This window comes from Rhopalosiphum padi, chromosome 4 (assembly GCF_020882245.1).
Source record: "Rhopalosiphum padi isolate XX-2018 chromosome 4, ASM2088224v1, whole genome shotgun sequence".
NCBI classification, from domain to species: domain Eukaryota; kingdom Metazoa; phylum Arthropoda; class Insecta; order Hemiptera; family Aphididae; genus Rhopalosiphum; species Rhopalosiphum padi.
Genome location: NC_083600.1, coordinates 44,419,254 through 44,446,040, shown reverse-complemented (window position 1 = coordinate 44,446,040; position 26,787 = coordinate 44,419,254). Strand labels below are relative to the sequence as shown.

The 26,787-nt window shown below is 29.0% G+C and overlaps 1 protein-coding gene across 1 annotated transcript; it reads left to right on the top strand.

The window, feature by feature from the left end:
• The first annotated feature begins 4,250 nt into the window (after window positions 1-4,250).
• Window positions 4,251-26,465, top strand: LOC132930011 (CUGBP Elav-like family member 1). Its single transcript, XM_060995670.1, has 12 exons — window positions 4,251-4,315; window positions 4,785-4,966; window positions 7,467-7,717; window positions 10,064-10,190; window positions 11,225-11,431; window positions 14,221-14,292; window positions 15,592-15,621; window positions 17,142-17,180; window positions 17,335-17,355; window positions 17,739-17,909; window positions 21,176-21,349; window positions 24,539-26,465. Exons 1-12 carry the CDS (start codon window positions 4,251-4,253, stop codon window positions 24,664-24,666), a joined length of 1,467 nt encoding a protein of 488 aa, XP_060851653.1. The 3' UTR covers window positions 24,667-26,465.
• The last annotated feature ends 322 nt before the right edge of the window (window positions 26,466-26,787 follow it).

Here is a 26,787-nt window from a genome sequence, read left to right as displayed (position 1 = left end):
TATAACACGTGCGCATTTTATTGGCACTATGTTCATAAATTAACGATAACTCAGCTTAATACTGTTTAAAGTAGTACAACAATTTAATGACTCGTTGTATTTGTATCTATAGAGTATTAAATTTCATCATAGATTATTTATGTATATTTTAGTATGCATTATTATTTTTATGATCATATATTATATATAGTTTTTAAAATCAATCTCTCCATGAAGACAATTGTTGAATTATTTACATTTTATATAAGTGCTCGACAACGAATCGATGCAATATTTAGAATGCCTAAAAGTATCGTAATTATAAAAAATATTCAAAATAAATTACAAACCTAATATATTATATATCTTAAGTATACACATGACTATATGAGTAATTGAAGCCTAAAATTATATATGTATTTTTAATTTTTAACACATCGGCCGCGACATCGTAAATTGATTATGTGTTTGATATGATGATATATTTTTACAATAATGCTAATAGTAATAAATAATAATAATAGTCATTCTGATGAAAGATAATCTATGGACAATACTTAAGCAGAATGTTGAATGCTTGAAATTGTTGTCCACTCCAGTGGTGCCCGCGGCTTATTTTTACGTTATTGAATAACGGGTTAGAAAGTATTAAACTAATATCAACCGATTTTTTTCTACGAAAGATTTATAAATTTGTTTAAATTTAATCCATATGCTTCTTAATTTCTTACCCACATTCAAATTTCAATATTTTGGTTTAATATATTTCTTTAACATTTAAAAATAGCTGTTTTCACAACTGCTGCAGGAATATGTTAACTTCAGTATTAAAATTTGAATGTACAAGAAGCATAGATTAAATTTAGACGAACGCAATTATCTTTATTTGAAAATAATCAGTTGATTAGTACTTCTAAACAGTTTTCTTCAATATCGTATAAATAAGATGTTGCAGTACGTGGGGTGGACAAATGTGTTGAATAACCTTCCTCCTCAAGTTATAACAATTATAAATACGTCTTTTAGTTAAATAGAATAATTGTTAAATAAAGTGTTATTGTAGCCTGAATGTTAAAGGGTAACACTTATTAAATTAAAATAAATAAATAACGTCATTAATATTATAAATTATAATGTTTAAGATTTAAAGAATAATAATAAAAAATTATAACAAAAATTTGATTTTTTTGGTTTATTATTTTTATAAACACCAATTTTATAAATCCATTTAAATGTATACTTAATGATCATAATGGCTAACATAAGTTTATGTTTATAATATGATTATTTTGTATATTTTTCCTTTTATTCAGTATTAAGTATTAACCTAACCCAATTATCAAATTGTCCTATATATATATAATATCACACCCGTTGGCAATTAAATCTGTAATCTACGCTCAATAATTTTTGAAGATGACCAAAGTGACAGTATAGCTTTACGAATTGCGTCTTATAATAATCTATAGTTATGTTATAAGTGGATTGAAACAGATTATTTTGATTACATTAATTGTGTTAAAATATGCTTAAGAAGTATAAGTGTGTTTTATTTTGTTTTATCTTTCAATATGTATATATAATACTGAAAAGACACATTCATTAATATAACCAGTGAATTATTGTATATCCAATTTAAGAAAAAAATTGGAAGTTAATAGTTTTGTCGATAAAAATATTTTGATTTGTATTAAAATATGTAGGTATTTTTTTTCACAAGAAAATAGGTATTACTAAATTTTTTGAAGTTGTCGACTTAGTCTATCGTTATTATTTAATGCAAGTTTTAGAGTTATTTTACTGAATTAATTTCGAAGTTTTTTGTAGAGTGCGTGCACTACATTTATTGTTGTATAGCTGATCCATCATTATATCAGTTACAGTCAAATTGTTATTGCTTAGTTGATCGAACTTTGTTTAAAATTATTTTTTATGCGATCTCAAACATCATATAAATTGTTTTCATTTTTCAAGCTGTAGGTATTGTTTGAGTATCAACTGTTGAACATCGTTCATTAATTTATATAAGTTCAAGTGAGACAAATTTATATATATACGTACATATATTCATTCGTTTTAACAGATTTTTATGCGAAATTAATTATAACTGTATTCGACACAAATATCTTAATCACGTACTGGTCACAGTTTTCTCATTTTTAAACTTAAAAATATTTAAAACAAGAACTGATAACGTAATCAACCCGAATCGATGGCCGTAATAATATCGGTTGTATACGTATTGTATTATTTATTTGAAGTACCTACATCAATTTGACCATTTATTATTTTATTACTCATGAAATCTTGGTAATATCTACACAGTTATCCTAAGTTAAATAATTTAAAACCGATCGATATTAAATAAGTTTATAACCGAAGTACAATATTATTTTTGGCGCAATTGAAGGTATCCTTTTTTTTTAATTTGATGGAAACTAGATGGGAACAAAATTGTTTTTTTTTAACGTAAAACTAATAGGTCTCATATGTATCACATAAAAGAATGAACAATGGGAAGCAAATATATAAAAGTTGTCGCTGCCAATTTGCCATCATCCATTTCGTTAAAAAACTGGGTTTTGTAAGTACTCAGCGTGTGGTAAACACTTGTATTATTTTCCACCCACTACCGAAAAATCTATCCATCGGTAAAGGAAGGTATAAGGTATATATACGTTTTATTGACATCCCAACGCTGTTCTTCCATATACCGACCATATTTATATATATTATATGTATTATAGCGTGTTTTTCCTGAAAAATAACTTATCGTGCAAATAAGGAAAGGTATTTTGCGTCGTCGTTCTGCGCGTGTGTAATGTACGGGATGTTGGTCGAAGAAGTAGGGTTGGCAAGTGGGTTTGAATGACGGAGAGGAAGCCTTTACAACAATAACCACTTAGCTAGATGCGTTTATGCCAATAGCTGGTTTTTGTTTATTGAAAAGCTCCCGAGAAAAAGGGGTCGAGAATACACATAAGCAATGTATATTGTTAACGGCTCGCGTGGTTTTGAGGCCTCACACTAGAAAATAAAACCGTATGGAGAAAAAAAGAATGATTGAATGAGTAAAAGAGAGAGAGAGAGAGAGTGTGTGTGTGTGTGTGTGTGTGTGTGTGTGTGTGAGAGAGAGAGAGAGGGAGTGAGTGAGTGAGAGAGCATGCACCGCGGTGACCGAAAATATTTATCGCCGAGCTCGTTTAATCACGATGCCGCTGCAGCTCGAGGTTATCCAAATAATTGGTTTTCGGTTATGAAAACAACAGATGCGAGGAGAATAATATGTGATGGGACGTGATGCGTCTCTGGGGACGCCGTGTACATTCGCGCTGTGGTGTTTGCCCTTTTCGGTCCGAGTTCGTCCGTTCACGTATACAATGTACCATATATATATATAATATGTATGTATGCATGTGTGTGCGCTCGCGTATTGAGAGAATTTAAAAGTAATTTATGGGGTTTTCGTTTCCGACTTGTGAAGCCGAATACGTTCGTCGAATAGCGCTAGAGAAGACAGGAGTCGGCTGTATATTATATCACCGTTAATATTGTACGTCTATAACATTATTGTCGCCGTAGTCGTGGTTCGCGCATTTGATTATAGTTTGTGCCGCATTTCAGTATACTATTCGCCAAACCTCTCACTGTTCCGTCATTCGAAAAACCCAGCAAGAATGTCTATCCTTGCGTGCTCTTTTACCATATAGTATGTCGTAAGCTTGTTTAAACTGCGAGACGGCGTCCCCAAAGCTCTGCCCTGATTAACCTCTTCCTTCGACGAGTATTGTCTCTAACAATTATTAGGGTCGATTCGCGAGTATCAAACGACGAAGAAATTGGTAGGGATATGACGGTAAAATATAATAATGGCCCAGTAGTTCCTGTGTACAAAACGGGTGTCGGACGGGATATGGTCGGAGGTACTTAAGTTCTACATATAATAATATAATTGTTTTATAAGTCTTCTGTGACTGAATTTCTTGAATGTAACACGAATACAACGCAATTCAATTCAACAACGTGATCGTTCATCCACGTATCCACCCTGTGGGTGTTTCGTCTCGTACTCGGAAAAAGACAATAATAATCATCACAGATAATAATAACGATTACGGTACGACAGCACACGGTATAATGAGAGAACCGTTGACGACGGTCGTCTCCGTAATAAACCGAAATATATTGTGTAAATATGAGTTCAAGAATATAATGTATAATGATATATCTTACGGTTGTTATATACGTATATATACTATATTATTACAGTAATGGGGCAGCGCCGCGATCATTCGCCCATGTTTAATATAAATCATTTGGCAGCCATTATTCCTCGGTATCTTTTCGGATTCGCGAATCGTAGACGCGATATACGTGTGCATTTATTTTATATATATAGTACACACGCATAATATATTATATGTACCTCTAAGTATATAATGATAAATCATACGTTTGCGTATCCGACGCGATAAAATTGCATAACGTTGTTTTTCATAGTCTCTTGTGGGTTTCGACGGTCCCGAATGATCGTTTGTCGTTTATGCGTTTCGGCCGACAATTTTTAATAATTTAACGTGTGAATGTCCACGGCAATAATATAATTGAGAACATTTCAGTAATGTGATTTTTTTTTGTGGGGAAGGGGGGTAGATGTAAAGCGAAACACTTCAATCGATTTGATAATTTTTAAAGTCTATGCCAATTTTTCTGAAATGCCACTGGGCATTGTCTACGTACGCAGTTTTTTTTTTTATTTTGATACGATGACGAGAATTTAATTGTTTGATTAGTTTACTCGTTAGATACTCGAGAATAGCGATTTATATTAATTATTTTTATTTTCTATTATTGTTGCAGAAAGAAAAACTGTTCATTGGTATGCTGTCAAAAAAAATATCTGAACCCGACATCAGATTGATGTTTGAACCTTTCGGAGCCATCGAAGAGTGTTCGGTGCTCCGGGACCCGAATGGCGTTAGTAAAGGTAAACCATTTCGTTTTTTTTTTAAAAAAAAAAAACATCTCTACATGTTTAAAAAGTATATATATAATATATAACCGTGGCAATTTAACAAAATTCTGTATATGGTGCCGCTCGCTGTGCAACGTTTACATTATATTTTTAATTTATAAAAACACGTGTTATTTGTTTGCATATATATGTATTCGTTTAACACTTTTAACTTATTATAATTATTGGTATATACTATATAGTGTATACAAAAATTTTACTACTTTGATAGTATAGTTTACAGCTATTGAACGGCCTTTTTTTTTTAGTTGCTATATATCTTTGTTTTCCGATTTCAGCGCACGGGATAACAATATGACTTTTTTCACTTTATGAATATCTATTAGTCTCGCGTGGATGATAATATTATATAACATCGTGTAGTAAAATGCCCATGAAATATATCTGGTTGGTGTTCGCTTAGTGTAGTGATTTTTATTTTTTTTATCATAACATCTTGTAATAACTAATGTAAGTGTATAACTAAGTGTCTGAATCGTCGTCGTGTTGAAAGCGACGTTTGTATTCGTTGTAATAAAATGAATTAATATCTTTTTAGATTACGCCAAGGACAGATTTTTGGCTTCCAAGGCACCATTTTATAAGATTTCCTACAATGCACTTATTCTTTTAAGTGCTCCACCGAAGTTGTCGGCTAACGCTGTTATGAAAAATATTATTTTATTCGATCGTTTAAAAAGTTGCGACTGCTGTAAACATTTCATGTTATACTATTATTGATATAGATTATAGATATTAATCTATATTCAAATTAGACTTTCGTAAAAATAATCTATTGTATTAAGTATACCTACGTATTACACATTTACACTTATTCATTTTATAAGAAAAAATAATATCATATTTTACGTATCAACGCATCTAATAACATTTTAAATTGAGTGAATGCTATTGTTTTTTTTTTAAATCATATACTTAACTTTTTAATTAATTCGGTGTTTGCTTTTAATTCTTATTTTATATTTAAAATAAGGTGAGAATTTATTGGATTTCCAATGATAGTGACTTTTTGTTTTTACTTTCGTATAAAATGAATGTGCCAAAAGTTTCAATATAGATAGGGAATAGAGAACACATATGCTACCACTAGTGTAAGGTTATTTTGGAAATTTTCCACTAGTTTTTTTTAGAAAATGGCAAAAACTATAGAAAACCGAGTTCTCACTACAGAAAACCCAGTGGGAGATTCCTGTTAAATTCCTACAGAAGAACTAAACTTTTTGCATTATTAACAACTTTTTGAAAATCATATAATGCAGTTGAAATTTTTATCGGTTTTTATTTTAGTATATAGATATATATACGATATAACAGTATAATATTATTAAAAACATTTAATTTAAAATTGATCAAAAAATTAAAAAAAAAATTAGGTTATTCTAGGTATAAAGAAGATTGAGATACCTAGTTCTTAACAGAATAAATTAATAATAACCTAAATAATTTAAAAATTGCTTTTAAAAATGAAAAGAAAAACTAAATATACCATGTATCTTTGCTAATAATGTAAAGGCACTATACTAGTGGCCAAACAACCCATATTAGTACTTTTTAAATTAATAATGTATTTATTTTACTTCGTATTTTTATTGTATTATTATTATGTGTCTGAACAATAGTTTTTTTTTTTGATAAAGGATTTTAACTAAAAAAAAATGAATAAAACAAGGTTAGAATGATTTAAACACTTCATTATTAAATTACGTATTTTATAATAATTAATAAGTAATGACTTGAATTCTTAATATTTATTTAGTTTATATTTAGTTAACATTAGTATAAAGTACCTATTACATAGTATTAATAAATTATGATGCATTCTTTGCTATTTGGTAATTTTTTTGAAAATTAATGTTTTTCCTTACAACTTGAAGTTTTGGTTTTATTCAGCTTACAGACCATGAATATTGCGTCAGTTTAGAATGAACTATTCGATATTCAGTTCAGGTTTTTTTTTATGAAAGAAACTTTTAAAAATTGTTAGATTTTTTCAAATGTTTCTATGTAAGTTTATAGTTCAAAAGCTGTGTGTATTTGTTAATACGATGTGAGGTATATGTATAATATTTTGCTAGAAATAATCTTTCATAAAAAAAAACTTGTAATATTTTCTTGATTTATTTTATGTGTATTCTGGGTATTACTGTAAATTAAAATGTGTTATATTCAGGGTTTAAAAATGAAATATATTTATAAATAAAATGATATTTTTCCATTGCCTCCGAGAATCGTGTATAGTTATACTAAATCAATTAATATGTTTTTACGTTCATTTATATGTATTAAAAAAAATTCCCTTTAACGTCATATTATTTAATAATGTAATGAGCTGGTTTAATGTATAGGTACTGTATGTATAACACAGTCAGCTGCGGCGATACATATGCGCTGTATATGTTGGTAAACGAGTTTTTATCTATAATCGACTGACTGTTAACTCCGATGTTCGCAGGTTGTGCATTCGTCACGTACACGACCAAACAGAACGCTATAGCGGCTATCAAGGGTATGCATCACTCGCAGACCATGGAGGGCTGTACGTGTCCGCTTGTAGTCAAGTTCGCCGACACCCAAAAGGAAAAGGACCAGAAACGCATGCAGCAGATGCAAGCGAACCTATGGGGTCTGGCGGCGACCGGAGGCAACAGTGTGCCTACCGCCCAGTATTTGGCGCTCGGTGTATTAGCCAATCAGCAGATGAATGTAAATATTATTTGATATAATTATTAACACAAAACTTACTACCTTCTTGTACTCGCTGGTGAATATAAAAATGGTACGGAGGGGTGAAAATCGAATATTTTTTTTTTTTTTACCTTACCGACGTTAAATCTGTCGTCTAAGACGTGCACTACCGTCGTGTAAACCTCCGCAAACGTCTATATAATATCCCTATCAGTGACCGTTTACTATTTAGTGTTTACAATTGGCCAAAGGCTCGTCGCATATGTATTTCATGTTTCTGGAGATTTAATAGTTTTAATGCTGGGATTGCTTTTAAATATATCATAATATCATCTTCCACATGCTGCACCCTAAACACAATTATGACTTGTGTCGTTGTGGTAAATGTTATTGTGCGCCAGCGTGGTGTTCAAACTTAATATAGTACACAAAATCGCGAGATTCCCCTTGAACATCTTGCTTCGATGTAATCTTTGTCTATAAACACGAACAATTTAAAAAGTTATTTGTGGCACTCGCTCGTCGGTGTAAGCTGTTGACGTTTCGTAGCGAATTCCCGATTTTCCCTCCCGTGCATTAACAGGATAATAACATTTTCACGTGACACTTAATATTGATTAGAAGTGCACCAAAATGGTTTGCGAATAATAATACCTTTAGCCCGTTCCTAATATTAATAATAATATAATATGTTTGTTGTGTATAAACGCAGCATATATATCGTTATATCGTGCAGAAATCTCGTTACTTCATGTATACTAATATATGATGCACTTTGCCTGCGTTGATTGCAAAATCCGCTCACAGCACGGCGTTCGACCAAATCCTCCTCCGTACCTAATCGTTTTCTAATTAAACTTATAAACTGTTTTGCAGCGCACCGTGTTTATGCGCGTTTTATGAAGTTAGTATTGAAACTAACCCCTTGCAGAATGCTCCCGTGGGTGTAAATGGCAATGTAATAAACTTGGTGATTCAGAGCGACTCCACGAAAACTTTGACCGTAAAAGTATTTTGCCTGTTCGGTTAATTCGCCAAAATAATTTTGTCCATTTTATAAACACTCCGGATCGTCATGTCCTACCAACGAGTTTGTCGTTACACGAGTTGAACAAAGATCATCGGCGCGTGAAGATTATTTACTTTGTAAATAATTTACGATGTTAACAATAATAATAAAAAAATCTTTCTGATGATTATTCGGTGGACGGTGAAATCAGAACTTCCTTATTCCTCATATTCCTTATTTTATTTTTCTATGAAAAGTTAACATGTTTGAGAATATCTACGCGGTAATATTTGATACATAAACATTTTAATATATATTTTTAAGTACATAATATACAATTTGTACCTAATATTATGTATGATATACGTATGCAATATATTTTATATATTATACTCGCGGTATACTTAACGTATGGCTTACTATTCCAATATTCCAAAATTGGTTTTAGTTTGCTTCAAACAGTTACTTTAATTTTTAAATTAGAAATCCATTTGGTAATCAGTACTGCAATAGTAGTATTATATGCATATAGCTTAGGAGGAGGTAAATGACGGTGATTCGTAGAATTCGCAATTGAGGGAAACCTTTAGATGACAAAAGGTCCGCTGCAAGGCGTTTTTACTACCTTAATCGTTTAACATATTTTCTGTCTCCGGGTAAAACGATTTGATTAATATTTTATATATATTATATATATATATATATATATATATATATATATATGCTATAATATGATACGAATATATATTGCGTTTACTTTCGAAACTCGAATTTTATTGATTTTTACCGCAGACGCGTTTTCCGCTAAATTACACTTTAACGCGCTTCTCCCTTTTCGCGTTTCAGACAAATCGATCCTATACCCAAATACCACCGATAAATGTATGGATCATGGAATAATTTTCTCTGTTATACTAGTCATAATAATATATGTTTAATATCGACGCTCTATATCGTTAATTTAAATATGGTATAGTATTTCGTCGCTAATTAATATTGTCGTCTTCAGATGTAATACACTAATCACGCGTAAGCACAATTTTATTAATTATCAACTCGGTAGTGCTAGACAATTTAAATCAAAACTTAATGGCGGGCTTTTACTCAACCAACCACCCATTGCCTTATTTAACGTTACAGATATATATTATACTCTATTGATATATTATTAAAATTTTAAAAAAGCATCTTTTATGTAATAGACAACACATAATAGATCCAACTAACATTAATATTATATCATTGTGTAATATTTTTTAAAATCACGTTGTTATTTAAACGATATTGTATTGTATGCATTTTTGATGAATACTGTACAATTCAATGCGTAACGATTTCGTTTAATGATTTTGCAGAGTGACACGAATTCGCTGTCATCGCAAGTACTCCAGCAGATCCAACTGAATGCAGCCGCTGCTGCCGTGGCAGCCAACAACAACAATAACCATCAGTTAAACAATCTGCTTTTGACCAACAACACAGGTGCGTTTTCTTTGTATGATTATCCATATGTGTTTCATTTAAGGTCACGATAAAGCCGAATTACCGGTGTATTGTGACTCGTAAAAGTGTAGGTATTATATATTACTAACCATAATATGTATAGGTCACGCATTCTTTCGAAAAACTCAGTTATTAGAGTAAAAATCGAGATCTGTATAGTATTTTGTATTTTCGATTTTTACGAGTTTTTTTTACCGTTTTATTTAAATGTTTCTAAAATTTTATTAGTGCGTTCCAATTTTAGTTTCCGTCGCGTACTATTGTTCTTTCTTATCAGCCGGAACGCAGACGACGATTGAACATTTGAGCGTATGTAAATACAAATGTGATATTTTTTCATCGTGTTCGCGCATACAAATTTAAAACATAATAACTCTCAGACTGTAACTCGCATATCAGCGGCGATCTCATTAAACACACCTAAAGTACATAATTTAAAACATTTATTTCCGTTATTCATTACCGACGGTCAATGCCGTTTCGATAATATTTGAATGGATTATCATTGTCCTGTAGCCGTCAAAATACAAATAATGTAACTGCGACTATGTATTACGATCTTGTGCATTCGATACACCTATACATTTCTTTTAAATATCTCGTTCGTATTAACCGATTACGGTTTTGCTGTAAATATATTATCCATTACACGAGTGGGTTTTATGAGATCATCGAGTGTATCTTAATATTTTAAAACAATATAATGTATATAATATATTGCACTGAGTTTTTTTTAACGTTATATTTAAAACGCTACTTAACACGAACCTGTAATGCATAATACTGTCGCCGCGACGATAGTTTTTTATCCTTAAAACGTATTATGAAACGAATGTTACTTATACTTATCAGTATCACTATAAAATATATATTTACATTTAATGTTACTCAACAAACAGTTGGTGGTGGTTTTATACTATTCGTGTATTCTATATCTAGAATAATAGTACTACTGCGCAACGGGCGGTTTTTTGTTGTAAAATATCATTAATTTCATGTGACCCAATATTCAGGTGCGCTCAAATCCCCGTATCATGTCCAGACGTCCCATTACCATCCCACACATGTAGATACCGTCTCACCTCGGCGTTTAGATTACACCGATCCTTTCTATACAGGCTACCAGAATTTATCTGCGTCGCCGCCGAGTCTGGGAGACCTGAACCCCGGCAACTTACAGAACTTGTCAACGCTCGCCAATTTGTCCGTCGGAAACCCTAGTAAGTAGTTTTACGAGTAATATTATTGTTATCGTGTAATGTTTTTATATTGTAGTCGTGTGAAATGTTTGTGCATTTGTCGTTATTTTAACATAATATAGGTACATCATATCATCTGTGCCAGATTACAATAATCGTTTTGGCTAAAATAATAATTAATAACAATAAAAAATATTGTTATTGTAGTTATATAATTACTTTTCTACGATTCAATTAGGTATTATAAATGCTGATTTCAGTCTTTGACAAACGAAATGAGAATTTATTTATGTTAATGATTATTATTTCAATATTCCTTGTAAATTACTATTAGAATTTCTATTTGTACTTCAAGTAAATTAATTATTGTTAAATTATGATAGTATACATGTTTATGTCTTACATATTTTGGGTTAAATTTTACTTAATTAATAGGCCAAATAATTTTGTTACCATGATACAGCTAATAACACTATTTATTATCGTTGAGTTCATGTTGATTAGCGAAACAGCATATATTTATATTATGTACAGTTGAAATCATTTTAGTTTAGTATGAAATGATACATTATGATTAATATTGAAAGTTTTTTTTAACATATTCATAGCATAACTTGTGATGAATTTTGAATTTAAATAAAAAAATATATAATTATTTAAGTACACTCAAAATGGAATACCGAGATAAATGATGTACTTTGTATAGGTATATCGAGTAGCGTTAAATAATGTATACAAAGTAAAATTAATTGTATATAGTTAGTGAAATAATTTTAATTTTATTTGTGTGAAAACTAGAAGTTTACATTTATTTAATTTTTGGATGACATGGCGTTAAAACTTTTTGTACTTACTTTTGTATGTATTTTATTTTCCTTCCAGTTCTCTTACAATAATCTTTTTTTTTAAATCAGCCGATTTAAACATTTTCCATTTGACCGATCGGTGCAGTGTTTCTTATAAATGCACATCGCTACTGTGAGATGCACTTCTAATAATAACGTACGCCCGAATTCCAAATGCGGCTGCCACGTGACGAACGACCGTACAGCTATTATAATATGTGCCGATTGTATTTAAACCGTTGCCTTTATTTTTTTTTTTTGGACAAGAGCCAATAACAAAAAGTTTCAAAACAGTAGTTTTTTCGCGCATCAGCTGCTTAAACGTTTGACGCAGGCATTTAAAAATTTGAAATTTTAAGAAACATGAAAATTTAACAATTTAAATTAACTATTCGAGTTTGTTTAGTATCGTTAGTGATCAAACTATACTTTTATTTGCTGTTACGTGATTATAAGATTAATTAGAAAAACTACTGATTTTTCACTGGATTGAACTATTGATGTTATCTTCCGACACGATATTATAGATAAATTTTTCTACGCTCAACATCTGAACCGTTGTTTTGCTAACACTAGTTATACTATAGTAACATCATTAAAAATATAAACATGATCCTGGTTTAAAGAACTAATGACTAGTCGACAATCAAAGATATACAAACTTAAGTCCTGAAAAAAGTTATTTTGGCACGGTACAACTTATACAAAATACCACGAGATAAATAAAAAAATAACTTTCTAAGATAAAGTGTTAGACATTTAGAGAGTGAAAGGTATATTGAACAGTTTAAAAACAGCAGTTGTTGCACGATGCAAAACTATACTAATTTAATGAAAACATATAAGGGTTAGAGAAACCACTTTGTAAAGTGTAAATACAGTAAATAAAATACACCTTCTACTCCAATGTCTACTTATGGTAAGGGGCGATATCTTGTTATAAAATGGGTTTCCACTTGGCAAAAACAAAATGGTCACTGATTTTTAGATGATTTAAATCTAAACTACACAAATTAAGTTAAAAATGCAAAAAAAAATTTACTACCAATCCATCTAGGCAAAGTTGTTATCCATCTTGGGTAAGAACTTGGTGGTGACTGTACTCTTGTCTCCGTATGGTCCCTGGTGAAACGAATGTGTCTGTGGTTTTTATAAAATGGCTTATTTAACCAAATCGTAGTTTTGTATTATAGCACAACCATGATTGCGTATATCGATTCTATTATCATTACTCTTTAATCTTAAAAAAAGAAGAAGCCTACATTATTTATTTGATGTCAATTGATAAGTAAAATAAATAGTATAATCAATTTTATCTGACGTATCTCAAATACAATGGAATAAATAATTCACGATGGTTAACGTAAAAAATGATAAATCTTATTTTTGGAATGATTACTATAATTATCGGTTTTGTAAAAATAATCAAAATTTGCAATGAGAACATTAAGAAAAACGGGTTATTTACACTAACGTCTTGAATATGCTAAATACATTTCTGTCTTTGGAAAGGCAAATAGTGACTTGAATTATCTCACTTATTTTGAATTCGGAATGAAATTTTTACGTGTCTCCGGCAATAACTAGAGACGCGCATCGTCGTCATATTATCTATACGAGCAGTAAAATTATAATACAAACGATAATAATCATAATAATACTTGAACCGGAAGTCGTTTTCCTTGTATAGCGCGTGGTCGATTGGCAGTCTCTTTGTGTCGTCGCTGTCGGCCGAATTATATTTATTATTTAAATATGACATAACGCCATAACGGCCCCCTATTTTTGCCCCTTGGCTTCCGTTAATTATAATTATTATTCATGATCGGGAGCAAATAACAAGACATGCTGATATCGCTTGTCGTGTGTAAAAATCTCATACAATTACGTTCTCATGTTCTAATGTAATATATTATTGTAGTGTTTGTTATTGTTTTAATATTATAATTATTTTTTGTTTTCTAGTAGTCAACTCTGTGAATATGCAGAATCTAGTCACATTGGCCGCGATGGGAGCAAATTCCGTCTCGCCAACAGGTAAAACACCAATAATTAATTGTCATAACGTTTTTATACATTTTTTGGGGGGGCTTTCTCGATCACATGATCTCTGTACATTTTAGTTGAATGATTTGTTGAAGAGCGAAACTGACACAATCCGATTGACCGTATTTGCCGGTTTTAATATTATTAGGTTTTTATTGTAATCCGTAATATTGAGTTTACGTATTGTATGCGTTAGACGTATAGAACGAACTTCGAAGATGATTATTCATACTACTTATTTCGAATTAGAAAAGTGGTCGATAAAACATTTTAAATTCAATTATGCTTATTATGATTAACCAATGATTAATATAAAAATATTAAAACCATCTGAAGTTCTGAAATTAATTTTGTTTATTATATATATACATATTTAATACAACGGTCGAAGAATATTATACTCTGATGCATAATTAAATATATATTAAAAAAAAACAAGTTGAATTACTATTTGATTTTATTTTTAAAAATATCAAGTTAAAATGATGTCATGCCAAAACTATAAAAATATGAAAAAAATACATAAAAACAATTTTATAATTTAACAACATTATTTTAGGTACGATATTGACAAACTATTGTTGAAGTTAAATGTAATAAGCAAAAAAAGAGTATCAGTAGGACCTGCCAACTAGGCTAAACGTTGTTCAAGAAAAAAAAATATAACGCGCGCGTGTTTGTAGTTAATTTTTAACTAAATCAGTCATTGCATAAAATAATATATATTACATTACTATGGACGAAAATTAGTTACAATAGATGTATATGTTATATGTCAGTCAATCTAAATAATATACTCCATTTTAATTAATTAGAAATGCAATTTCGCATCGGAGTCTTTCCTCAAAAGTTTTGAATGTCGTCTGCAAGTTAATACAAGTACAAAATTAAGAGAGTAAAATGGAATAATAACTGGTACATAATATGCGTACATATTCAAAAATGTTTTTCAATGTGCCGTCACCTTTTATATTTTACTACAGTGTTGCTGAGGAACCCACGACCATCACTGTTTTAGTTTTAAAACAATTTTTATACACACGTTTTTTGCGTCTTAACTTGTATTGCCTGTTATAGCGCAGTATTATTCTACAGTGATGAACATTGTTTTTTATAACGTATGATATACGTAAATTACTTGCACCTTAAAAATGTTAATTTAACTGATCGAGAAAGCTGTGTAATTATAATGATGTATATTATATTATTATGAAAGTTATACATGCCAATTAATTTAAAATAGCAAATCTCAAAAACAATAATTAAATAAAACATTGTTTATTATTTTAGGGTCCAGTTCATCTAGTCTAAGTAGTTCAGGTTGGTTTAATTTACAGGATTTTATGTCGATTCATTACTATTTTTTATTATTGAAATTATCTTCGGCAACTTTGTTTTATGTGTCTGTATTTGTTTTATATCCTGATTATTTCTAAGTTAATTTTGCTTAATGTAATGCAATTGCATGAATTTTCTTTTTTATTTGGTGTAACAATAATTAATACTTTTTGTCTTAATATTCGATTATTATTTTTTTAGATTTTATCATAGAAATACTACTTTTACGACCGCCCAATCGTTATTTTTTGGTCAATACTTAAAACCAATTATTGAATCACAATGAATATTATTAATTTTATTTTTTATTTGAATTATTGAATTAGACCACATTTAAAAGGTTGAAAAAAAGATTAATATATTTCTATCCATATTACACATTTTTATTTTGAAATTCAAATCATAGTGTAATGTTAAAAAAAATGATGTATAATAATTTGTACTTATGGTGGCAGATTATATTTTACTATTAATTTAAATAAATAATCCATTAAAAATAATTTTATCATTTTTAAAACTTATTGCAAAATTTTAAAACCTCAAAATAAGACAATATTCTAATATTAATATACAAATATACAATGTTCTAATAGAACATATTCTAATATTTTAAATTGTAGTAGGTAAATGTTATTTAATGACCTAATTTTTACAAGGTTGTATTAGTTTGTGTAAATTAGTTAATTTAGCTTAATACGAATATATATATATTTATAATTTAAAGTTTATTTATAATTCATCAAGAAGTTTATTTGAAATTAACGAACACTTTTCAAATGGTTTCAATAAATGTCCAGTGTATTCCAGTTAATCACAATAATATAAATAAAATATAATTTTTTTTATATATTACTTATACATACATCTAACACTATAATGAATTTATATAATTAGTCTACACTTGGATTTATATTTTTTAATAAGTCAAGAAAATGCATGTTTTTTTTACTTAATACTGGTGAGATCATAACTTAGTGAAAGTAAAATAGTACTACATTTTGTGTAGTACAATCAAAATAATTTACGTCTGTTGAATATTCATTTGTATTGCACATTAATTTTAAATTCAGGAAATGTCATGTATAAAAAGTATTTAATTTCATATTTAAAATATTATACCCCGTGAACCAAATAATATTACCCTCATTAATATATTATGATGTATTGTGTTATGATATTAGCAATTTGTTTTATTAATAGTTTGTATTTGTAATATATTTTACGTAAATGCTTGAAATTCATTTACGATTTTTAATGTTTTTGTTTTGTTTTTGGGAAATATTTTAACTGGGATAAATATTTGAATGTAATATTTTAAAGCGCGCTTTCAATTACATAATTCAAAGAAATGTATATTTTATATAATATTTAATATTTTTGTTATGTGTTTGGAACTTTAGCACGTTACCTATATAAGTATATAGTATGGCATATTAACGCTTTGTTATATAATAACGTGTAATTTCTAGATGCATTTTTAAAACAAAGTTTTTGTATTTCAGCTCTGTCAAGTTTGTCGCCAACGTCTGCAGCCGCTGCAGGTTTGTAAAATTTATTATTTTTGTATTTTGTTTCCCATGTTCGGTTATTATTATTTTGAATTTTAATATTCCTTGCGTTTCCTTTTGTTTTTTTTTATTGTTTCGTTGTATGTTTGTTTTTTTTCTTATTTGACTCCATACTTTTCTTTTCTAGTTTTATTTGGGAAAAATTCCGGTAAGTGGTTTTGGAATATGTGTGTGTGTACGCGTGATCGTATTTATAACCAAATTATTTTTGTTTTGTTTTTCCTTTTCCTTTATGAAAAAAAATGATGTGTATAATGTATATAATATGTGCGATAATGTATTATACTTGCGAGTGAGATAATAATATAATATGTGTAACATGTCTTGTTTATGTCTGGCTTTAAAATAAAGTGTACGATAATGCTGTTGCCTCCGCGTGTCCATTTTCTCTACACGTGTTATGTACAACTTCATTGCAAACAATACAAATCTAATAATTTCTTTTAGAGTGAATTCTTATTAACATACAACAAGAAACGTAAATCACTAGTGTTATTATTATTTCAATTTTGTTTTGTTTATTTTTTCTAGGTCTTTTGGCAGGTACCAACGGCACGAACGGTGGAACATACGGTTCGTCGCTGAACGCACTTGGTCTCACGTTAGCCGACCTAAACTCCAACCAGTTCGCCATGCCGCAATCACCACCAGCCAGTTCACCGCTGTACTTTTTAAACAACAATAATAACAACAACAACAGCCGTGAGTACTAAAATAATAGAACAACCTTAAAAAACAAAAAACAAAAATGTACCGTGCCCCCACCGTCGTTTAAAAAACCCCATTCCGTTGAACGATAATTCGAAGAACTTTGGGAAAGTAATAAAATATAAACCATCCACCGTATTTCGTCTGAAAAAGAAATCAAATAACACAACAATAGGGTATCGCGTTGGGGAAGCATTTTTTTTTTTGTAAACGTGACAACTAGAAGTAATGCGTTTATATTTCACCAGCCACGTTCAAAAACGTCGAATTTCATGATGCAGGGTTTCTTATTCTTTTCAAAAAGCGAACAATTATTTTATTATCTGATGTTTTGAACGAGTTATTATAAACTTTTTTTTTTATTATTAATAAATTATTGACTTTCTTGAGTATCGCGGCGTTGCCCATTGTTCGTACTACAGTAGACAACAGAACAATGCGATATCAATGAAGCGGTGAACACAACGTAGAAAAATCAATTCTCAATGTTCAATAACACAAAAACGGACATTTATTCGTTTGAGGTACATTCTTTCGTTAAAGAACTTCCTATATTTTACTTTTAAGAAACTTGAAATATATTAAATTGTTACGATAGATAAAATATATAACATGAATATTAATATTTGTTTACAAGCCTGCATATGGTATATATTATGTATGATAGTGTTCTGGTCTTCCAAAAATGTTTAACAATAACAATTTGTTTAGTAGATGCTACGGTATAATTTTTAAACTAAATCACTCTTAAAATATATTTTTGTTTCATATTGTTCCACGACAATCAATGTTTTCTTTATATTTTTATACGCTTGCTAAGGTGTCTTACTCATAGTTTTATTGATCGTATATACTGAATTACAAAATATTATAGTTACGTGATTACGACACAATCGTGGAAAAAATTCAACTGCTCAAAAATTGATATTCAAGTACGCATTTATGTTTTCCGACTACGTAAAATGTGTTATCTACGCTTGGCTTGTTGTGCCTCGTGGTAGTCATTATTTTTTATCATCCCCCCTGAAGTAAAACCCTTCAGATACGCACCCGTGATACCAAATTATCGATATTTCCAATAAAGATTACAAATATTACCTATTTAATACATATTTTATACAGGCATAAATGTTAAACAATTTAAAAGATTCTACTGTACAATATCTATAATAAAACTTTTATTAACATTTAATATTAAACATATATATTGTTCATAATGCTCTTAGAAACATAAAATTTATTTAGTATTCTTTGGAACATTTTGAATTATGACACTATACAGCGCAAGATTTAACTAAGGAATAATAAACTATAAATTATTGGGTTCACGGTTAAAGTACTTACCCTGATTAATACATCTCCAAGTATCTTCATAAACAAAATTTTCTAACTATACCGTATTAATTTTCAACAGATGGAATCCCAATCAAACATTTTTATTTCTTGAATTCGTTTTGATTTGATGTTACAATAAAACTATATAAACAATTAAAAATAGTGATAAAAATATATTTTTATTAAAAAAACACGTTTGATTTAGAGATATTGTTTCCCGAAAGCATTTTACTATAACCTTTTTTGTTATGTTGACGAATTATTAAATATTTTAATGTTCTACAATTATCTCGATTATATTACATTACAAATTATACGATGTTGCGAGTGATAAATGATAATTATCACAATAATATTATGTTCGTGTTTACGGTTTAGAATAATTTCATATCGTGTGTATTCGAAAATATATTTAAAATGAATAATATATATTTGTATTGGTAATTTTTATTTGACAAATTATAATTTAAAATTATGAAGTTCATTTTAGCTGACCATAATTATATATATCTAGTTAAGAATTTTATTACTAAACACTAGAATATACTAATACATTATTAAAAAATATATATTATATACATTAATTTTATATAAATGATAAACAAATAATTATATTTTCATAATATTTAATAATTATTTTACGGGTAGATAAATAAATTTTTAAAGTTTTAATTTTTAATTTTTTTTTTTTTTGAAAAAAAGAGTAAATAATTTCAGCAAAACAATAAAATAAGACAAATAAAAAAAAATGTGTATAAATAATTATAAAATTTACCATTAGGCTTTAAGAAGATACATAAAATAATATAACGCTTCTATAAAATCAATTTATTTTGTCTCGCATATTATTTGCATAGGTAGAATAATATGTTCCTGCATTTTACATAGTTGTAACTACATGGTTAAAATATAGTTAAAATAATATTTTATAAAAACAAATACTGTGATTACAGTTCATCCGTATTGTCAATAAATAAAACAATTAAATTATAGGTTCGTAAAAACCCTCAAGTCAAATCAGACATTAGTTACATTGGCTGTGCTGAGCAATTTGTATCGTATTCGTGATGGCAGTTATTGTCAGTCTTAACGTTTTTAGACGTTTGACAAGAATAGATTTTTTAAACAAAACATTTAGACGCACTTGAACGCTTTTTTTTTTTTTTGTATCTCTACCGATTTATTTAAATTGGTTCTACGATAATTACACTCATTAAGATTGTAATAGTCATAATAATTTCAACGAAAAATAAAATAATATTTAAACTAAAAAGGCTTGTGCTTCCTCAACGTGTCACGTTTACAAAACAAAACTTCATATGGTATAATGGGTAGTAATAAGTATTCACTTAGAAAGTAAAATAATTCAATACATACCGTAAACCAGAAAATCTCGCGAAAATCATTTTCGAAGTTTTAATGTAAGCACCTATATTTAAAATGTATAGTATAAATTCATAAGTTTTGTTTTACTAGCTTTTGGATTCGTCTTGTACATTCATTATGCATGTTTTTAAAATGTATAGGTATATTGTGACATTGGTTGTCACTTTGTCAGTCACTCAGTTGTCACTGGTAAATTATAAACGTCACGTCTCTCCCACGCCGCCCATGCAAACTTTCATACATATTAAATAGTTGGCTGCTAAATTTTCGCTTTGCTTTATTTATTTATTTATTAATTAATTAATTAATTATATTTTAACGAACTTTTGTGATCGTCTTGACTTAAACCGGCTTCATTTTAAAATTGATAATGCGCTTTTTTTTAAATTTATATTATCACGATCATATTATTTAGTCGGTTTGATTGCCTCCCTTGCATTATTATTTTTAAATAAACATTTTATTATGCTATTTTAATACTGTTGTGTTTGTTGTATCGTTTGTTATGTACTATGTTGTTGCGTAATTATTTTGTTTAGCGACAAAAGTGTCCAGCAAGCAGCTTGAAGGTCCGGAAGGTGCCAATCTGTTTATATACCATCTCCCCCAGGATTTCGCTGATTCTGATCTCGTGACCATGTTTTTACCATTTGGTAACGTTATATCGGCAAAGGTTTACATTGATAAAGAGACCAAACTGTCCAAGTGTTTCGGTAAGTTGCAGCGCAGGTGCACATTTACGCGCAGAAAACTGTGAACAATTACGCGTTAATTGTTATTTATCTACATTCTTCTTTTTCACTTTTTAAATTTTTTCTATTTTAAATAATTGAAAACACAGGTACGCAGTTTTTTATTCTATAATGATACTATATAATTTCATATTCGTGACAGAAATTATAACATGAATCATGGTTATCAAAATAATTAATGATTTTTTTTCAATACTTTCGTGTGTGCGTGAGATTGGTTACCGATAGCTTTAACGGGAAACATTTTTAATTAGTAATTGGCCAATATATTATATGGTTCTTATTTATATTATTCAGACTGTTTAATTGTAACATTTTGGGTTGGTGAGGTGGAGCGGGAGGGGGCAAACTAGTTTCCTGTTAACTACAATACTACAGTGCACTTATATTGCTCTAGTTAAAATATTTACCATATATTGTCATGTTGTAATGTATTGTCCTGCTTTTGCCTGTAGTGCAGTTTTATCTAATCATAATAAGTAATAATAACAGTATTATGCTGTATACTATGCTATTAGACATGCCTTAAAATGACTAGTAACAGTATACTTATACTATTGTCAGTAGGTAATTTTGACAAACAATATTAAATTGATAGAAGACGCAACAACTGTGAATGCAACTTATTTTTTTTTGTCTCGCAAACTCATGGACCACCATAAATTAACAATAACTGCATGGATTTGTTTATACTGTTTATAGCGTGTTTCAATTATACATTTTTCGAGATAAAGACGAACGATTTGACTACTTTGAAAATAAAAAAAAAAAAAACTTTTTTGGGGCTCGTGTCCGTGGGTTTGCTGGAGAACAAAACTATTTGCATCTGAGCAAGTCAAAGAAGACAAATACTCGAGTGGTTGCGTCCTCTTAAATTAATACATATATCAATGCATGCTTCTCATAGACCTGTGGGATACAACATTCCAAAATATAGTTATTTTGTGCTTTTAGCGGTATGGTCACCAACACGGTAACAATAATAAATAATAATGTTAATAATAACTGAATCGAATTGGAAATAAATTGCATTTTAATAAATTAATGATAATATACATTATTATGCGCCTTGTTTTACAAATATATACGTTTGTGAGACAATGCTCAGTAATTTGGCACTTCTCGTCATAGCGAATGTATATTGTACAACGAATTGTGCGATTAATAATCTTGTTATCGCGCTATGAGAATGACAAATTAGAGTGTACTTATTATTACCTACTATGCTAAAAAAACTTCATCTACAATGAAAATTGACGATCAACATTTTCCCGTTATAAAAAGAAATTCAAAAAAAATTTTTTTACTACATTTAATTTAAAATTTGTTATTTACCGACATTTGACAACCAAAAAAAGTTTTTGTATCAAAAGTCTTAAAAACATACGTTTATAATGCCTCAATATTTTCTTTAAAATGGTTCAAAGAGTATTTTTCTTTCACTGGCTATTTATAATAACAATAATTAATAACACAGGTGTCCGCTTAAATAATATTTATGGCCAATAAAATACGAATTTAATATTTTCATTTAGTCATTTCAATATTTGAGCTGTGCGTGGCCCGTGGGGGTGTTCAGCGTACCATACTAGTAATTTTTCGAATGTTGATTTTCAATCATTCATTGATATTTTACACTCTGATAATCCCGACCGGTGACTGCGGCATCGTCGCGGGTGGTCTGCTGACTCCGATGCAAATAATGAATTTCGTATTGATTTTCGTCGCAACATTCGAGCCTCTTTACAACCGCAACTGTTGGGTAAAAGTGAAAATATATATATTTATCAAATATTCCAACGAACAATGTAATATTTTTTTTCGAACGTAGTATTGTCCCGTGGGGGTGGTTTTTATCGCGTAGATGCGATAATAATTCACGGCGTAGAACTCTGTTCGAGACGTGTTGGTTGTGTCGCGCTGGATTCGCCTAAAACAACGGCGAGCATGCATAATAATATACTATTGTATCTATTTGTATTTACTGCTGTGAACCGTGTTCAGTCGAACGTGGTTAACTCGAAAATTGTCATCGAATATTATAACCCGATTTTTTTTGTCGAACTTCCCTTTTAAATAGTCTGTAAAAAATATGAATTTTGTTTAATTCAATGTTTTTTATTTTAATGCTACAAAGAGCGTAGTCCAAAATGATTTATTTTTGGAATAATATATAAAAAATTTAAACAATAACCATTTTTTTTTTTTAAATTTGATTTTGATTTATTTAATTATTTTTTAAACCGTATGTATGTGTTATGTTCAAATTTACAATTATACATTACTGTATGGGTATATTGAAATAGTTATACAAAAATTTATATTTATAAAAATAACAAGATATTTTTTAAACTATTCAAGTATAAAATATGTTTTAATAAAGTGAATACATGATACTTTATGCGTATTAATATTTTTTTTAGTATATACCTATCTTTTAAAGACATTTTTTATTCACCAATAATTTAAATTTCGAGTTATCCAAGTTTGACTTAACTGGTCGTTACTCGGTGTTGAGCAGAAATATTTCATAATAACCGACAATTTGTGATTTTAAAGGTGAAATTTATAATATAAAGTCGATACACTTTGATAAATAAAAATGCATTGATTTTTATCAATACTTAAGGATTAAGATGTTTATTATTATTAAATTTAAAATGATATACAATTTGAGTATGACAATAACTAGTTAGTGAATTTACTCTATGATTAATTTTGTCAAGCTTAATTACAAAATAGGATTTAAATTAATTTTATGGTACTGTTAATCCTTATAGGCATTGTGAAATCCAATAAATGTATGCATCTAATCGATGTTTTTTTTCTTTTAATTTGAGATCGAAATCATTAACTATTTTATTTTCTCAACTCTGTGGTTTGTGATGTTACTATTCTACCGTTACATAATTCATTACACAACACAGGCGCGTTGATGATTTTCATTCTTGTTTTCTTTTCGTCGTCAATATCCTAACATTCAACGATATCGTTCACAACTCATAGATATTTACTACTCGCGATATAGATAATTTTTATAATAGTGATGTATCTATGACTAATACATATTTTAGTATATAAGTGATAACTTAAACATTATATGTATCATTATAAAATGCTCACCTTTTTGTTGTCTCCGTCTTTATGTAGGGTTCGTGTCGTACGACAATGCGTACAGCGCTCAGGCTGCCATACAGACGATGAACTCGTACCAGGTGGGCAACAAGAGGCTGAAAGTGCAGCTGAAGAGACCCAAAGAGGCGTCCAGGCCGTACTAACCGCGCCATCGATCGACTAACAACCGACCGACCGATCGTGCCTCGTTCCCGGCAAGAGCGGTCGTACGCCGTATTGTTTTTATATAAGAAGACATGAAATATAATAATTGTTATGTGTGTACATAATAATACTTGGTTTCTTTTACTTTTGTTTCGTTTTTTGTTTTTGTTTTTTTTTTATATAATATATAAATTTGTATATCTACATGACACAGAGTAGTAGGAATATTTTTAACGCAGTTTTGTTTGAGGTAAAACAATCCAAAAAAGGAATTTATGAAGAATCACTAAATTACGAAAAATTGAAACGTAACTTAATAACATGACATTCTCATTTGAACTAATTTACTATATATATTATATATGTGAGTATAAGGAAAATGTCAGATTATTAATTTTGTTTCGTTTTGATGTTTTTCTTCATTATTTATTTTTTTTATTTTACTCTAATGAGGTTTTTATTTCTTTACAAAAGGACCAATTTTCGTTATTATTCTCTGGGACGTCGTTTCGACTCGTCTCTATGTATGTATGTATGGTTTTACACTTTACACTAAACAGTAGTCTTAAATTAATTAATTTTTGATCGTTTAATGACATTCTCTAGACTGCTCTTATTATTAATGTGTAATGTTTTTCTTTATAATTTTCGAACTAATCGTGTATACCCTTGAAATTATTTGTTCGGCAATCAGGGTATTAAGAGAGTATACCCATAAAGAAATGTAATTTATTTAATAAATAAAAATAATGTACTAAAAAACATTGAATTACGCCCCGTAATGGTTCCTGTAGTTAAATGAAAAAATATTTAAAAAAAACAAAAAAAAACATGTTTAGCGTACAGTTTTGTAAAAATAAGTGGTCAAAATATATAGTATACTCATATAGTCATATGTAATAACTACCTAATAATAATGTTTGTTTTGTTTTTTCTTTTTAATTGCAACGACTTATAAAATTAAATTTTGTTCAGTATTAATTTTAATTTATTGTTTTTGCATGTGTTAATAATTTTATAGACTTTTTCCAATTGATGCCATTTTCAATAACTACAAAGACTTACATTTTTGTTTAGGTGATATTATTATGTTCTTTGTGCTTAAAAAAAAAAACTAAAAAAATCACGTGTTCATGATTGTGAAAATTTGTCTTTTTTTTGTCTTGTGTCCCGTTTGCATTTATATTATATAAAGTAATAATATTGTTGAATAAATGTTTATATGATATCAATCATCACGATCGTTAACAGGCATTATTGTGATAAGAATAGCCTAATTTTGTTTTGTTTTATTATTATTAAAATGTTTTTTTTTTTCCATTAATTAAAAGCATCGAAACTTAATTATATTATATATTTATTTATATAAAATATATATTATTATAGCACTGCTACTCGTGAGCTATAGTAACTTAGTCAAAACTTATTGAATATTTTTTAAAATAGTGTTTTGGTGCTAAAGCGATTTTTAACATGTTTTTTGTTTATTTTTTTTTTTTTTTGCATTAGGCCATATTATTATGTTATGTAATATTAGGTTAAGATATCTAGCCCAAGTGAAATGGTTTTTTTTTTTTAATTTTGTTTCAATAATTCCCCCCTCCAATTTTTGAAGACTCTTATTATATATATTTAGATAAAACACGTTGTAATATTATGTTTATTGATGTTCACTTATTGTTTGTGAAAGAAAAGTTTTTTGTGTTTCAACATATTTTTTCCGTTCATTTTTATGAAGTTATATATAAATGAATACTTAATACAAATACATTTGCATGTAATAATGCCGTACAATTAAGTCTTGTGTTCATGTTTGCTAGTTAATATGTCTTCTGAATTACTTTTATGCATATATATAAAACAATGTGTGGTTATTGTTCTATATCTAGTCTACCTATCAATATATGGTTCGAGTCGTTATGTGATTTATTGAGATAAAAAAATAAAATTAATTTCAATTACTACAAAAAAATTATATAATTGATAGCCATATGGAGTGCAAAAAAAGTCTGGAGAAACTCGCTTACAAAATTTTAACAAGAGGTTATAAAATCATTTGTATATGAATGGGTGGGGGGCGGAAGCATACCACGATTTAAGGACTAGTGTTAAGGCATTTC

Bases quoted from the DNA above. Each gene is read 5' to 3' on its own strand.
- LOC132930011 (XM_060995670.1), top strand. From the start codon at position 4,251: ATGGGGCAGCGCCGCGATCATTCGCCCATGTTTAATATAAATCATTTG. The intron at 10,191-11,224 runs GTGCGTTTTCTT...CCCAATATTCAG, and splicing joins GCTTTTGACCAACAACACAG to GTGCGCTCAAATCCCCGTAT. The intron at 11,432-14,220 runs GTAAGTAGTTTT...TTTGTTTTCTAG, and splicing joins TTTGTCCGTCGGAAACCCTA to TAGTCAACTCTGTGAATATG.